This window comes from Coregonus clupeaformis, chromosome 24 (assembly GCF_020615455.1).
Source record: "Coregonus clupeaformis isolate EN_2021a chromosome 24, ASM2061545v1, whole genome shotgun sequence".
Lineage (NCBI taxonomy): Eukaryota > Metazoa > Chordata > Actinopteri > Salmoniformes > Salmonidae > Coregonus > Coregonus clupeaformis.
In genome coordinates this window covers 55209255-55226462 of record NC_059215.1, presented here as the reverse complement: position 1 = coordinate 55226462, position 17208 = coordinate 55209255, and the positions used below count along the sequence as shown (strand labels likewise).

Sequence of the window (17208 nt, the reverse complement as noted above, 5' to 3'; positions counted from 1 at the left end):
GGAAGAGTGGGCCAAAATTCCTCCACAGCGACGTGAGAGACTGATCAACAACTACAGGAAGCATTTGGTTGGAGTCATTGCAGCTAAAGGTGGCACAACCAGTTATTGAGTGTAAGGGGGCAATTACTTTGCATAACTTTGTTTATGAAATAAATGAAATAAATATGTAATTGTTGTGTTATTTGTTCACTTATGTTCCCTTTATCTAATATTAGGTTTTGGTTGAAGATCTGATAACATTCAGTATCACAAATATGCAAAAGTAGAGAAAATTAGAAAGGGGGCAAATACTTTTTCATAGCACTGTATGTTTGTGTTTGTGTGTATGTGTGTTTGTGTATGTGTGTTTGTCTGTGTCTGTCTGTGTTGCCTTCAGCTCCTCCAGTCTGCCCACAGCCTCCCTTGTATTTTTAAAGTTGTGAAGTTCAGTCAGTCGGTCAAGTCAGTCAGTCAGTCAGTCAGCCAGGTCGGTCGGTCGGTCGGTCGGTCAAGTCAGTCGGTCAGTCAATCAGTCAGGTCGGTCAAGTCAGTCAGGTCGGTCGGTCAAGTCAGTCAGTCGGTCAGTCAATCAGTCAGTCAGTCAGTCAGTCAGGGTAGATGAGGAACCCAGAAAAGGTGCTGTATTTGTTGGTGTTTCCTCCATGGACCTTCCCCCCGTCCAGCTGTACACACACCTCGTCCCCCACGTCTAGATGCAGGATCACACTGTTAGACGCATAGTCGTAGTTCTGGTCCGCATCCTGGGCGATGGCACTGGCCCTCACCTGTCTCACACACACACACACACACACACACACACACACACACACACACACACAGACACAGACACAGACACAGACGGGAAGACAGAGGGACAGAACAGACAGAGCAAATGTCATTGGTTGAAACCATCAAGGTTAAAGCTTTACAATAGGCAAACCCCCCCTCCTGCTTTGTAATAGTAACTTAATTCATGCATTTGTGTCTCCGTGTCCACACGAGTAAACCCAATTAAAGGTGTTAACAAACAAGTAAAGATCCACTGCCTGTGGGTCAATACAGACTGAGCTCCCCACCAGCATGCAAATGAAAATATGTCTGATGCTCAGGCTGGGCCGGACACAGCGGATGCGTCCCAATTGGCTCCCTTTTAGTGCACTACTTTTGACCAGAGCACTATGGGCCCTGGTCAAAAGTAATGCACTATAAAGGAAATAGGGTGCCGTTTGGGACGCAGACAGCCACTCAATACCATGCATATTGAGCTCTGCTACTAGCGCTAGGGCGTTAGCATCATAAGCAACAGGTCAATAGCTGCTGGGGGAAGATACTGTTGCTGTTTCTGGACCTGACTGCCTGACTGCCTGACTTCCTGACTTCCATCCCTGTAGACCAGTGGTCACCAACCAGTCGACTGGTCGATCTTCAAGGCATTCCTAGTCGATCACCAAATATTTCTGTAGGAAATCCAACGATAAAGGCTTGCGCGCCATTTTTAAATATATTGCGCTGTTGGCACACTTGATTCAGAAGCCCTGCGCACCAGGTAGGCAAAGTGTTCCCATTTTTAACTTTAGTCATTTAGCAGACACTCTTATCCAGAGCGTTGCAAGCGCCATGCTCTACCAACTGAGCTACACGGGGCACATTTCATTTGTCTGAAAAGACTCTCCGCTTACCGGGCAAACTGGGAAAGCTGTGAATAAATCTAGTGCCTACTGCCCTGGCAATTCGGACAGCTCACATCACCTGTCTAGAGCTTGCATGACCCCTGCCACAGCGAAGTTTGATACTAGCCTACGTGAGATTTAATAACTTTTAAAACCATGACCAGAGGGAGACTGTTTTGAGTGAGTTCATGTCTAAGTTTTTATTCAGCACTGTCAAAACTGTTTTTATTCAACACTATTACAAAACATAAAACACGCTTCTCCCTACTTCCACTCGCGCTGCAGCTACAATGAATGAGTAGCCAAGTGTAGGCTATCGATAGCCCTGCTTTGTATTATTATTAGCATTTCGTCATGTCGATTTTAATATCAAGGAATATTTCACTTTCTCTGGTCATAGGAACAACATGAATTTGTGCATGAGGCTGATGTGGTTCGACTCGAGTTTCGCCATTAGGTGGAAGGGTGTCCCCTCTCTCTAGTCAGTCTCACCGGAGGAAAGGAAGGAGAGAGCAGAGACCGTGAGAGGTGAACCCTCTGCTGCTCTCTCCCTCCCTCCGCTGAGACTAATGCCATGTTCAAAACAAGTTGGAACTCAGAAATCTCAGACTTCCGACTTCATTGCATTCAAGACAACTGGGAACTCTGAAAAAAATTAGATCCGCCTGGTTAAAATATTTTTAAAGGTCATCCAACTCGGAATTCGAAGTCGGAAACTCAAGCATCTTTCTAGAGCTCCGACTTTCTGAGCTGAAGATCATTGATTTGACCTAGTTTATTTTCTTCAAGTTCCCAGTTGTCTTTAAAGCACCATGACCATCAGATGCTGGTAGCATCAGTCCAGTAAAAGTCCAGTATTTCAATTTATGCTCAGCTGTGCCTCACAAGTGCTACACCAATTGATCTATTTTGTTATCAAAGCTCAAGTTTTTAAATCTAATATGGTCTGAGAAGAACAATATTGGCAGGCCAGTTATATAGCCAATGTGCTGTGTAATGTATTAGGCCTACTGCACAAACCTCCTACAGAACCATTTTTATTAGGTTAATGCTACATTTAAGTCATGTTAAAATTTTGAGCGGTAGATCTCAGCTTGCTTTTTGACTGCGAAAGTGATCTTCACTCAGAAAAGGATGGTGACCACTGCTGTAGACTACCCATTGTCCCATGTGAACCCCTCTTCCTCATCTATTCTACACTAGCCAATCAGCCTTCCGCTTCATTGCTAAATAATAACAGACAATATGGTTGTGATCGAGGAAGAGGTCAGAGGTTAGATCCCAATCCATCTGTTTATCCAGTGCAGCCTGTACAAGGCCCTGTTAGGCAGGAAGCACTAACCAACCAGGTGACGTCATACTCTGATGCAAAGCTACACTATTACAGTCTTAAAAAAGAGAGGAGTAAGTATGTAAGATTTATATCTCAACTCTATAGACATACTGTATGTCTGTCTGTCTGTCTGTCAAGTGTCAGTGGCCTAACTGACCTTGTATCTATCTATCAGGCTTCATGTCTAGGCAGCCACGGTGTGAGTACTGAGCATAGACCACTCAATCTCTGTCAGCCCCCCAGATGACCGACGTATATCTCCAAGACATGACACGGCAGGCACAGAATATGATCTGCAGCTCAACTAACGTCATGTCACTCAATCACACCACTTTACTGTGCCATTGGCATCACTTTACATAAAGTTGACAAGTATAATAATGCTTTATAAGCATGTATGAGCCCTTATGTCCATCTCCCCAACAAGGTGCATTATGATATATATAGATATATATGTATACAGTGGCTTGCGAAAGTATTCACCCCCCTTGGCATTTTTCCTATTTTGTTGCCTTGCGACCTGGAATTAAAATTGATTTTTTGGGGGTTTGTATCATTTGATTTACACAACATGCCTACCACTTTGAAGATGCAAAATATTTTTTCTTGTGAAACAAACAAGAAATAAGACAAAAAAAAACAGAAAACTTGAGCGTGCATAAATATTCACCCCCCCAAAGTCAATACTTTGTAGAGCCACCTTTGAAGCAATTACAGCTGCATGTCTCTTGGGGTATGTCTCTATAAGCTTGGCACATCTAGCCACTGGGATTTTTTCCCATTCTTCAAGGCAAAACTGCTCCAGCTCCTTCAAGTTGGATGGGTTCCGCTGGTGTACCACAGATTCTCAATTGGATTGAGGTCTGGGCTTTGACATTTAAATGTTTCCCCTTAAACCACTCGAGTGTTACTTTAGCAGTATGCTTAGGTTCATTGTCCTGCTGGAAGGTGAACCTCTGTCCCAGTCTCAAATCTCTGGAAGACTGAAACAGGTTTCCCTCAAGAATTTCCCTGTATTTAGCGCCATCCATCATTTCTTCAATTCTGACCAGTTTCCCAGTCCTTGCCGATGAAAAACATTTACATTTTACATTTTAGTCATTTAGCAGACGCTCTTATCCAGAGCGACTTACATGAGCAATTAGGGTTAAGTGCCTTGCTCAAGGGCACATCGACAGATTTTTCACCTAGTTGGCTCGGGGATTAGAACCAGCGACCTTTCGGTTACTGGCACAACGCTCTTAACCACTAAGCTACCTGCCGCCCCACTAAAACATCCCCACAGCATGATGCTGCCACCACCATGCTTCACTGTGGGGATGGTGTTCTCGGGGTGTTGAGAGGTGTTGGGTTTGCGCCAAAGATAGCGTTTTCCTTCATGGCCAAAAAGCTCAATTTTAGTGTCATCTGACCAGTGTCATTCTTCCTTATGTTTGGGGAGTCTCCCACATGGTTTTTGGCAAACACCAAATGTGTTTGTTAATTTTTTTCTTTAAGCAATGGCTTTTTTCTGGCTACTCTTCCATAAAGCCCAGCTCTGTGGAGTTTACGGCTTAAAGTGGTCCTATGGACAGATACTCCAATCTCCGCTGTGGAGCTTTGCAGCTCCTTCAGGGTTATCTTTGGTCTCTTTGTTGCTTGTCTGATTAACGCCCTCCTTGCCTGGTCCGTGAGTTTTGGTGGGTGGCCCTCTCTTGGCAGGTTTGTTGTGGTGCCATATTCATTCCATTTTTTAATAACAGATTTAATGGTGCTCCGTGGGATGTTCAAAGTTTCTGATATTTTTTATAACCCAATCCTGATCTGTACTTTTCCACAACTTTGTCCCTCACCTGTTTGGAGAGCTCCTTGGTCTTCATGGTGCCGCTTGCTTGGTGGTGCCCCTTGCATAGTGGTGTTGCAGACTCTGGGGCCTTTCAGAACAGGAGTATATATACTGAGATCATGTGACACTTAGATTGCACACATGTGGACTTTATTAAACTAATTATGTGACTTCTGAAGGTAATTGGTTGCACCAGATCTTATTTAGGGGCTTCATAGCAAAGGGGGTGAATACATATGCACGCACCACTTTTCCGTTATTAATTTTTTAGAATTCTTTGAAACAAGTTATTTTTTTCATTTCACTTCACCAATTTGGACTATTTTGTGTATGTCCATTACATGAAATACAAATAAAAATCCATTTAAATTACAGGTTGTAACGCAACAAAATAGGAAAAACGCCAAGGGGGATGAATACTTTGTATGGCACTGTATATATACAGTGGGGGAAAAAAGTATTTAGTCAGCCACCAATTGTGCAAGTTCTCCCACTTAAAAAGATGAGAGAGGCCTGTAATTTTCATTATAGGTACACGTCAACTATGACAGACAAATTGAGAGAAAAAAATCCAGAAAATCCCATTGTAGGATTTTTAATGAATTTATTTGCAAATTATGGTGGAAAATAAGTATTTGGTCACCTACAAACAAGCAAGATTTCTGGCTCTCACAGACCTGTAACTTCTTCTTTAAGAGGCTCCTCTGTCCTCCACTCGTTACTTGTATTAATGGCACCTGTTTGAACTTGTTATCAGTATAAAAGACACCTGTCCACAACCTCAAACAGTCACACTCCAAACTCCACTATGACCAAGACCAAAGAGCTGTCAAAGGACACCAGAAACAAAATTGTAGACCTGCACCAGGCTGGGAAGACTGAATCTGCAATAGGTAAGCAGCTTGGTTTGAAGAAATCAACTGTGGGAGCAATTATTAGGAAATGGAAGACATACAAGACCACTGATAATCTCCCTCGATCTGGGGCTCCACGCAAGATCTCACCCTGTGGGGTCAAAAAGATCACAAGAACGGTGAGCAAAAATCCCAGAACCACACGGGGGGGACCTAGTGAATGACCTGCAGAGAGCTGGGACCAAAGTAACAAAGCCTACCATCAGTAACACACTACGCCGCCAGGGACTCAAATCCTGCATTGCCAGACGTGTCCCCCCTGCTTAAGCCAGTACATGTCCAGGCCCGTCTGAAGTTTGCTAGAGTGCATTTGGATGATCCAGAAGAGGATTGGGAGAATGTCATATGGTCAGATGAAACCAAAATAGAACTTTTTTGGTAAAAACTCAACTCGTCGTGTTTGGAGGACAAAGAATGCTGAGTTGCATCCAAAGAACACCATACCTACTGTGGAGCATGGGGGTGGAAACATCATGCTTTGGGGCTGTTTTTTCTGCAAAGGGACCAGGACGACTGATCCGTGTAAAGGAAAGAATGAATGGGGCCATGTATCGTGAGATTTTGAGTGAAAACCTCCTTCCATCAGCAAGGGCATTGAAGATGAAACGTGGCTGGGTCTTTCAGCATGACAATGATCCCAAACACACCGCCCGGGCAACGAAGGAGTGGCTTCGTAAGAAGCATTTCAAGGTCCTGGAGTGGCCTAGCCAGTCTCCAGATCTCAACCCCATAGAAAATCTTTGGAGGGAGTTGAAGGTCCGTGTTGCCCAGCGACAGCCCCAAAACATCACTGCTCTAGAGGAGATCTGCATGGAGGAATGGGCCAAAATACCAGCAACGGTGTGTGAAAACCTTGTGAAGACTTACAGAAAACGTTTGACCTGTGTCATTGCCAACAAAGGGTATATAAAAAAGTATTGAGAAACTTTTGTTATTGACCAAATACTTATTTTCCACCATAATTTGCAAATAAATTCATTAAAAATCCTACAATGTGATTTTCTGGAATTTTTTTTCTCATTTTGTCTGTCATAGTTGACGTGTACCTATAATGAAAATTACAGGCCTCTCTCGTCTTTTTAAGTGGGAGAACTTGCACAATTGGTGGCTGACTAAATACTTTTTTTCCCCACTGTATATATAGTATATGCTAAAGCAGTACATACCTGACTAATCATTAGAAAGTAAGCCTTGTCTAAGCCAGAATGGCCCATTGAGCCTTACCCCCAATCCATCTCCTTAATGTGGAGTGCCAAGCAGAGAGGCATCGGGTCCCACTTTGGTATGACTCAACCGGGGATCGAACCCCCAACCTTCCAATCTCAAGGTGGACACTCTAACAAAAGAACACTGATTTCTTAAACACTGCTCCCACATTCTGTGTAACTCATATTCAACAGACAATGTCATCGTATTAACAGGCTTGTTGAGAGGGGCAGGTGTGTAAGTTTGAAAGGGTTTTTGTCCACCCTTTATAACACTGTGTTGCTCAGTGGGCAGTCAGAGGGATAGATAGAGGGATAGAATAAAATAAGGATAGTCAGTTCTACACCGAGCCAGGGGAATGGAGGGCGAGATAAAAATAACATGACCGAGACGCAAAACCTCCAAAAGCATGACAGTAAAAGGATGGCAAAACAAGACAAGTTGGTTGACAGAGAGACAGAAAGGAAGAGAGAGAGAGAGAGAGAGAGAGAGAGAGAGAGAGAGAGAGAGAGAGAGAGAGAGAGAGAGAGAGAGAGAGAGAGAGAGAGAGAGAGAGAGAGAGAGAGAGAGAGAGAGAGAGAGAGAGACCAAGCTCTCCAAGCTCACCAACCAAGAATTCACAAAATGGGACAAACACCAAATTGAGACTCTGCATGCAGAATTCTGCAAAAACATCCTCCATGTACAACGTAAAACACCAAATAATGCATGCAGAGCAGAATTAGGCCAATACCCGCTAATTATCAAAATCCAGAAAAGAGCCGTTAAATTCTATAACCACTTAAAAGGAAGCGATTCCCAAACCTTCCATAACAAAGCCATCACCTATAGAGAGATGAACTTGGAGAAGAGTCCCCTAAGTAAGCTTGTCCTGGGGCTCTGTTCACAAACACAAACAGACCCCACACAGCCCCAGGACAACAACAACAACAACAACAACACAATTAGACCAAACCAAATCATGAGAAAACAAAAAGAGAATTACTTGACACATTGGAAAGAACAAACAAAAAAACAGAGCAAACTAGAATGCTATTTGGCCCTAAACAGAGAATACACAGTGGCAGAATACCTGACCACTGTGACTGACCCAAACTTAAGGAAAGCTTTGACTATGTACAGACTCAGTGAGCATAGCCTTGCTATTGAGAAAGGCCGCCGTAGGCAGACCTGGCTCTCAAGAGAAGACAGGCTATGTGCACACTGCCCACAAAATGAGGTGGAAACTGAGCTGCACTTCCTAACCTCCTGCCAAATGTATGACCATATTAGAGACACATATTTCCCTCAGATTACAGCGATCCACAAAGAATTAGAAAACAAACCCAATTTTGATAAACTCCCTTATCTACTGGGTGAAAAACCACAGTGTGCCATCACAGCTGCAAGATTTGTGACCTGTTGCCACAAGAAAAGGGCAACCAGTGAAGAACAAACACCATTGTAAATACAACCCATATTTATGTTTATTTATTTTCCCATTTGTACTTTAACTATTTGCACATTGTTACAACACTGTATATATACATATTATGACATTTGAAATGTCTTTATTCTTTTGAAACTTCTGAGTGTAATGTTTACTGTTAATATTTATTGTTTATTTCACTTTTGTTTACTATCTACTTCACTTGCTTTGGCAATGTTAACACACGTTTCCCATGCCAATAAAGCCCTTAAATTGAAATTGAATTTAATTGAGAGAGAGAGAGAGAGAGAGAGAGAGAGAGAGAGAGAGAGAGAGAGAGAGAGAGAGAGAGAGAGAGAGAGAGAGAGAGAGAGAGAGAGAGAGAGAGAGAGAAGAGAGAGAGAGAGAGAGAGAGAGAGAGAGAGAGAGAGAGAGGGGAGAGAGAGAGAGAGAGAGAGAGAGAGAGAGAGAGAGAGAGAGAGAGAGAGAGAGAGAGAGAGAGAGATCAGGGGATGAGAGGATAGGAAGATAGATGTGTTAATGGAGGTTGGTAGACAGTGGGCTGAGGGACGAAGCAATAGGGAGGTAAGTGTTGTGAGGGCCAGACTGAGAGAACACCACAAGACAGATATATAGATACCCACACACTGAACATGTCACGATGGCCAGACAAGTGCATCAGGCATTAGAGAGAGAAAAAGTGAATGTGTCTAAACGTTACCTAGACGTTGCATTTGTGTACTAATTATCGATGTCTGTTTGAATTAGGTGAAATCGGTATACTAATTAATGAATCCAGAGACTGTCATGTGATGTGATTCCTCCAGGGGATATTTCCTGTGTTAACTCTACCTGTATGTGTCTGTTTTAGTGGTAGGTTTCCTTATTGCTGTTAAGGGACATGACGCGTGTGTCACGACCGTCTACGGAAGGAGTGGACCAAAGCGCAGCATTTGTAGCGAACATGACTTTATTAAAGTTAAAGTGCACGAACGAGAAAACAATAAACAATGACGGATAGTGAAGTCCACAGTACAAAGACTGAAACGGAACAAAAACCCACAACCCTAAGGTGAACACTGACAGTTTAAATATGGCTCCCAATCAGAGATAACGAGCCGACAGCTGACACTCGTTACCTCCGATTGGGAGTCACATGACGAGACAAGACACTACAACCAAAACCAAACACAACCAAATGAACACACCCTATACCCAACACAACCAAATGAATACACCCTGGCTCAAACTACACAGTCCCGGAGCCAGAGCGTGACAGTACCCCCCCCTAAAGGCGCGGACTCCGACCGCGCCTACACCCCAAAATAGGGGAGGGCTGGGTGGGTGTTGCTCCTCGGAGGCGGCTCCGGCTCCGGGCTTGACCACCACCCCACTTCACTCCCCCCGTAGTGCCCCCGGTCCGATCTGACCCCGCTTGCTGGATCAGGACCTCCGACGCGCACCCCTGGCTTGGCGCGTGAGGTAGGAATGGACCGGACCTGGCAGACGATACGCACCCTTTGCCTGGTGCGTGGGCCGGAACAGGCCTCACCAGGCTGAAGACTCGCATCCCTGGCTTGGTGCGAGTAGCAGGAATGGGCTGGATCAGGCTGACGGCTCGCACCCTTGGCTTGGTGCGAGTAGCAGGGACGAGCTGAACCAGGCTGACGACTCGCACCCTTGGCTTGGTGCGAGTAGCAGGAACGGGCTGGACCAGGCCGACGACTCGTACCCCTGGCTTGGTGCGAGTAGCAGGAACGGGCTGGACCAGGCTGACGACTCGCACCCTTGGCTTGGTGCGAGTAGCAGGGACGAGCTGAACCAGGCTGACGACTCGCACCCTTGGCTTGGTGCGAGTAGCAGGAACGGGCTGGACCAGGCCGACGACTCGTACCCCTGGCTTGGTGCGAGTAGCAGGAACAGGCCGGGCAGGGCTGTCGACGCACACCGTAGGCTTGGTGCGTAGAGCAGGAACAGGCCGGACCGGGCTGGCGACGCACACCGTAGACTTGGTGCGTAGAGCAGGAACAGGCCGGGCAGGGCTGTCGACGCACACCGTAGGCTTGGTGCGTAGAGCAGGAACAGGCCGGGCAGGGCTGGCGATGCACACCGTAGGTTTAGTGCGTGGAGCAGGAACAGGCCGGGCAGGGCTGTCGACGCACACCGTAGACTTGGTGCGTGGAGCAGGAACAGGCCGGACCGGGCTGGCGACGCACACCGTAGACTTGGTGCGTAGAGCAGGAACAGGCCGGGCAGGGCCGTCGACGCACACCGTAGGCTTGGTGCGTAGAGCAGGAACGGACCGGGCTGGCGACGCACACCGTAGACTTGGTGCGTAGAGCAGGAACAGGCCGGGCAGGGCTGTCGACGCACACCGTAGGCTTGGTGCGTAGAGCAGGAACAGGCCGGGCAGGGCTGGCGATGCACACCGTAGGTTTAGTGCGTGGAGCAGGAACAGGCCGGGCTGGGCTGGCGACGCACACCGTAGGTTTAGTGCGTGGAGCAGGAACAGGCCGGGCAGGGCTGTCGACGCACACCGTAGGCTTGGTGCGTGGAGCAGGAACAGGCCGGGCTGGGCTGGCGACGCACACCGTAGGGTTTAGTGCGTGGAGCAGGAACCGGCCGGGCTGGGCTGGCGACGCACACCGTAGGTTTAGTGCGTGGAGCAGGAACAGGCCGGGCTGGACTGGCGACGCACACCGTGGGCTTGGTGCGTGGAGTAGGAACAGGCCGGTCCGTACACGGTAACACACACCACTGGCCTTAACTGGGGATCAGGAACGGGCCGGACCGGACTGGTAACACACATCAGTCTCTCACGCCGTGCCACAACAACTTCCCTCCCTCTACTCGCCAATGGCTCCCGTAATCCGATAGCCTTCTCTCCACATCTCCCTGTGGCAGCCTCCTGCTGCCCAGTCGCCCATGCCGTGTGCCCCCCCCTAAAAAATTCTTGGGGGTGCCTCTCGTCCTTCCGACGATGGCCCTGCTGACGCCGTTGCTCCTCTCCTGCCAGGTTCTCCCCCCTTCATCGCCCTCCGGTACCGGACGGCCTCCTCCTGCGTAATATGTCCCCAGCCGAGGAGGACATCCACCAGCGTTCTCTCCTGCGGGTGTTCCTGTATACGCTGCTTGGTCCTTTTGTGGTGGGTTTTTCTGTCACGACCGTCTACGGAAGGAGTGGACCAAAGCGCAGCGTTTGTAGCGAACATGACTTTATTAAAGTTAAAGTGCACGAACGAGAAAACAATAAACAATGACGGATAGTGAAGTCCACAGTACAAAGACTGAAACGGAACAAAAACCCACAACCCTAAGGTGAACACTGACAGTTTAAATATGGCTCCCAATCAGAGATAACGAGCCGACAGCTGACACTCGTTACCTCCGATTGGGAGTCACATGACGAGACAAGACACTACAACCAAAACCAAACACAACCAAATGAACACACCCTATACCCAACACAACCAAATGAATACACCCTGGCTCAAACTACACAGTCCCGGAGCCAGAGCGTGACAGCGTGGTTGAAGTTAAAGGTTATGGTGGTGACAGGTTATGACATGGTTATGATGTTGACAGCAGTGTTTTCCCTGCTATTGCCATTTAAAGAAATTGAGATTTGATATTTAATATTCTACCACATTTGCAGTTGCCTTATCTATCTATGCTATGTTATATAATATATCATGGAGGGGTAATATGTCATGCTATACTTCTTAAACGCAACATCTCCCCTAACCCCTCATTAACTTTGTGATGGTGCTATCATTAATCTATTAATTTACAGTCCCTCACAGAGACTGACTGACCATAGGGCAATTCTAGCAAATGCCAGATGGGCTGGTCCATCTTAAGCCCAGTGGGCCTGTCTAAATTGGGGTTTAAGTGCAGAAATGTCATTATTTGGCTAATAATGGGGACCTCGGAGCAATAGAATTGGCCAGTGAGGGTGCCTTGAGGGGAAAAGAATGGTCCGGTTGGTTACAAATGGCCGGGCTGTTTTCTGGTACCAGTCCGTCCCTGCTCAGCTAGCACATAACGATCTGAGAACCATGTTTCTTAGAGCTTGGTGAAAACGTGGTTGTCCTATGGTTATTTTGCATACAAACTGCCCACAACTTTCTGGGAATAGTGCAGGACACCCAGCTAGCGCTTAAGAAACATCTGTGGAAATGTCAGTACTTCAGCATAACGTTTTCTGCAGGTTTCCTCATGGTTTTATTTAAAGTAATGTTCTTGGAACATTAAGAAAACTTTCCATAAAAAACATAAGAAAACATTAGTAACGTTCAGAGAACGTTCTAAGAATGTTATTTAAAAACATATACACTGAGTGTACAAAACATTAGGAACACCTGCTCATTCCATGACATGGACTGATCAGGTGAATCCAGTTGAAAGCTATGATCCCTTATTGATGTCACCTGTTAAATCCACTTCAATCAGTGTAGATGAAGGGGAGGAGACAGGTTAAAGAAGGATTTTTAAGCCTTGAGACAATTGAGACATGGATTGTGTATGTGTGCCATTCAGAGGGTGAATGGGCAAGACAAAATATTTCAGTGCCTTTGAACGGGGTATGATAGTAGGTGCATGGCACACCAGTTTGTGTGAAGAACTGCAACGCCGCTGGATTTTTCATGCTCAACAGTTTCCCGTGTGTATCAAGAATGGTCCACCACCCAAAGGAGAGCAAATCAAATCAAATTTTATTGGCCACATGCGCCGAATACAACAGGTGCAGACATTACAGTGAAATGCTTACTTACAGCCCTTAACCAACAGTGCATTTATTTTTAATAAAAAAAAGAGCAGAAGTAAAATAAAATAACAGTAGGGAGGCTATATATACAGGGGGGTACCGGTGCAGAGTCAATGTGCGGGGGCACCGGCTAGTTGAGGTAGTTGAAGTAATATGTACATGTGGGTAGAGTTAAAGTGACTATGCATAAATAATTAACAGAGTAGCAGCAGCGTAAAAATATGGGGTGGAGGGGCAGTGCAAATAGTCCGGGTAGCCATGATTAGCTGTTCAGGAGTCTTATGGCTTGGGGGTAGAAGCTGTTGAGAAGTCTTTTGGACCTAGACTTGGCACTCCGGTACCGCTTGCCGTGCGGTAGCAGAGAGAACAGTCTATGACTAGGGTGGCTGGAGTCTTTGACAATTTTGAGTGCCTTCCTCTGACACCGCCTGGTATAGAGGTCCTGGATGGCAGGAAGCTTGGCCTCAGAGATGTACTGGGCCGTACGCACTACCCTCTGTAGTTCCTTGCGGTCGGAGGCCAAGCAGTTGCCATACCAGGCGGTGATGCAACCAGTCAGGATGCTCTCGATGGTGCAGCTGTAGAATTTTTTGAGGATCTGAGGACCCATGCCAAATCGTTTCAGTCTCCTGAGGGGGAATAGGCTTTGTCGTGCCCTCTTCACGACTGTCTTGGTGTGTTTGGACCATGATAGTTCGTTGGTGATGTGGACACCAAGGAACTTGAAGCTCTCAACCTGTTCCACTACAGCCCCGTCGATGAGAATGCAGCCAACTTGACACAACTGTGGGAAGCATTGTAGTCAACATGGGCCAGCATCTCTGTGGAATGCTTTCGAAACCTTGTAGAAAGGGAAAGGGAAATTAAGTCCATGCCATGACAAATTGAGACTGTTCTGAGGGCAAAAGGGGGTGCAACTCAATATTAGGAAGGTGTTCCTAATATTTTGTACAGAACGTTCTAAGAATGTTATTTAAAAACATATACACTGAGTGTACAAAACATTAGGAACACCTGCTCATTCCATGACATGGACTGATCAGGTGAATCCAGGTGAAAGCTATGATCCCTTATTGATGTCACTTCTTAAATCCACTTTAATCAGTGTTGATGATGGGGAGGAGACAGGCTAAAGAAGGATTTTTAAGCTTTGAGACAATTGAGACATGGATTTTGTATGTGTGCCATTCAGAGGGTGAAAAGATTTAAGTGACTTTGCGCACCGTCAAGAACTGCAACGCTGCTGGGTTTTTCACGCTCTACAATTTCCTGTGTGTATCAAGAATGGTCCACCACCCAATGGACATCCAGCCAACTTGACACAACAGTGAGAAGCATTGGAGTCAACAGGGGCCAGTATCCCTGTGGAATGCTTTTTGTTGAGACAAATTAAGGCGGTTCTGAGGGCAAAAGCGTGAAGTGAAACTCAATATTCAGAAGGTGTTCCTAATGTTTGGTATACTCAGTGTATGTAATTACTGTGGCATGAAAGATCAAAAGACGTCTATTTTGAGAGATTTATATTACATAATCATTAACTCTTATGTTGGTTGCCTTGAAGTATCAAATACAGGTTATATCACAGGTTATATCAATTTCTACAAAACCCACCGATTTAAGCTCACATATTGAGAAGCACAGTGTACAGCCAGAGTCAGAGCTTCCTTAGCTACAATACCCTGAAGGCTAATTATAATATATTTCAGCAGCTCTACCATATCCATGGCTGGACCCCAAATGGCACCCTATTCCCTATTTAGCGCACTACTTTCAACCAGGGCCCATATGGCTGTGTTCAAAAGTAGTGCACTATGTAGGGAATAATGTGCTTTTTTGGGAAGCACCCAATGTCACTTCTTTCTGGAGTTAATACAGGTGCTGGTCATTACAGAGTGGGCCTGACATTTTAACATGGGTGTGTGAAACCACTTTCATGTGATCTATTAAAAGAGTATAAAAAAAAGACCCAGGGAAATATTACATCGGAGGCAATGAAGGCAGTATGATTTCCATTTGTCCACTTTGCACATTTTATATAATATGCGCATCGTCCCTACCACGTCGTCCATTACTTCCAGATGATGTACAGGGCGTCACGGGTATCCCTTACATACCAGTTGTGTCACGACAGTGATATAACATAGATATCATTGGTATCCCTTGTTTATGACAATACTCAAGGAACCACCCAGCTAGCACATTTGGTTCTTTGGAAGTTGTGGGAATGTATGTTTTTGGTTTCCCATTGGTTCTGGGAACAAAGCCATACGTTTCTTGACCGGTAAAACTGAACGTTTTTTAAACGGAAGTTAACATTTTGCCTGTTCTGGGAACGTTAATTTTTAGGTTGCAGGGAGGTTCTGAGAATGTTTTACTATGGTTCCCTGAAAGTTTTCCTGGGAGGTTTTATTAAGAGCTACTTTTCTATTGTCTTCGCTCTAAGTGGTCAGTATATCACAGCCAATGAATCCTGTCACTTTTATTACCAGTGAACCAAGGCACCACAGATAAAAACATAACTTTGTATACCCTCACATCTCCCTACCGGTATCACAGAATAGCCGTGCTTGATCAGTTTATTACCCTAGCCCCACCTCCCTCGTCTTTCACCACCACCACCACCCTCTTCCTCTGGCCTTTTTTCTGTTTCTCATTTAATCTATCCTTTTCTGTCTCTTTCGACACATATGTTCACACATCTTGGGTTGTATATAAAATGAGAGTGCAGCTGCTACCCCCTCTCTTCCCCTCTCCCTCTCTCTCTCCCTCCCCTCCACCCTCCCCTCCTCTCTCCCTCCCTCCCAGGCCCGTTTACCAGAGACAGCCCCAGGCTCTATGCTGGCCCCCAGGGGCCCCTTTGCTCCTCACAGCCCCAGGATCAGTTCAGTGTGGTGGCCTCACATTGAGGAGCTCACTCCCCCTCCCCATGGCCATCTCCATCTCCCTGTGAATCTTTCTCTCTTTCTCTCTCTCTTCTTCCTATCTCGCTCTCTCTTTCTGTCCCTCTCTCTATGTCCCTCTCTTTCTGTCCCTCTCTCTCTGTCCCTCTCTTTCTGTACCCCTCTCTCTGTCCCTTTCTCGGTCCTTCTCAATTCAATTCAAAGAGGCTTTATTGGCATGGGAAACTTGTTTACATTGCCAAAGCAAGTGAAATAAACAATAAACAAAAGTGAGGAGACACAAAACAATTAGAATTTAACAGCAAACATTGTCCTCAAAAAGGTTTCAGCGTAGAATTTAACAGCAAACATTGCCCTCAAAAAGGTTTCAGTGTAGAATTTAACAGCAAACATTGCCCTCAAAAAGGTTTCAGTGTAGAATTTAACAGCAAACATTGCCCTCAAAAAGGTTTCAGTGTAGAATTTAACAGCAAACATTGCCCTCCAAAAAGGTTTCAGTGTAGAATTTAACAGCAAACATTTCCCTCAAAAAGGTTTCAGTGTAGAATGTAACAGCAAACATTGCCCTCAAAAAGGTTTCAATGTAGAATTGAGCAGCAAACATTGCCCTCAAAAAGGTTTCAGTGTAGAATTTAACAGCAAACATTGCCCTCAAAAAGGTTTCAGTGTAGAATTTAACAGCAAACATTGCCCTCAAAAAGGTTTCAGTGTAGAATTTAACAGCAAACATTGCCCTCAAAAAGGTTTCAGTGTAGAATTTAACAGCAAACATTGCCCTCAAAAAGGTTTCAATGTAGAATTTAACAGCAATATTGCCCTCAAAAAGGTTTCAATGTAGAATTTAACAGCTCTTTTCTGGATTTTGATAACTAGCGGGTATAGTCCTAATTCTGCTCTGAATGCTTTGTTTGGGGTTTTGCATTGTACACTAAGTGTAAGTATATTTTTGTAGAATTCTGCATGCAGTCTCAATTGGGTGTTTAGACCCATTTTGTGAATTCTTGGTTGGTGAGTGGACCCCAGACCTCACAACCATAGAGGGCAATGGGTTCTATAACTTATTGAAGTATTTTTAGCCAGATCCTAATTGGGATGTCAAGTTTGATGTTCCTTTTGATGTCCTAGAAGGCTCTTCTTGCCTTGTCTCTTAGATTGTGCACAGCCTTGTGGAAGTTACCTGTGGTGTTGATGTTTAGGCCGAGGTA

General features: G+C 45.5%; 1 protein-coding gene across 1 annotated transcript in view; it reads right to left on the bottom strand.

Moving 5' to 3' along the window:
- Positions 1–559: 559 nt before the first annotated feature.
- The window catches only part of LOC121537395 (complement C1q-like protein 4), a 35307-nt gene continuing 18658 nt past the window's right edge, over positions 560–17208 (bottom strand). The window contains exon 2 of the mRNA XM_041845032.1: positions 560–764. Coding sequence (XP_041700966.1) covers positions 585–764 — 180 coding nt within the window. The 3' untranslated portion in view covers positions 560–584. The remainder of the gene's footprint in view (positions 765–17208) is intronic.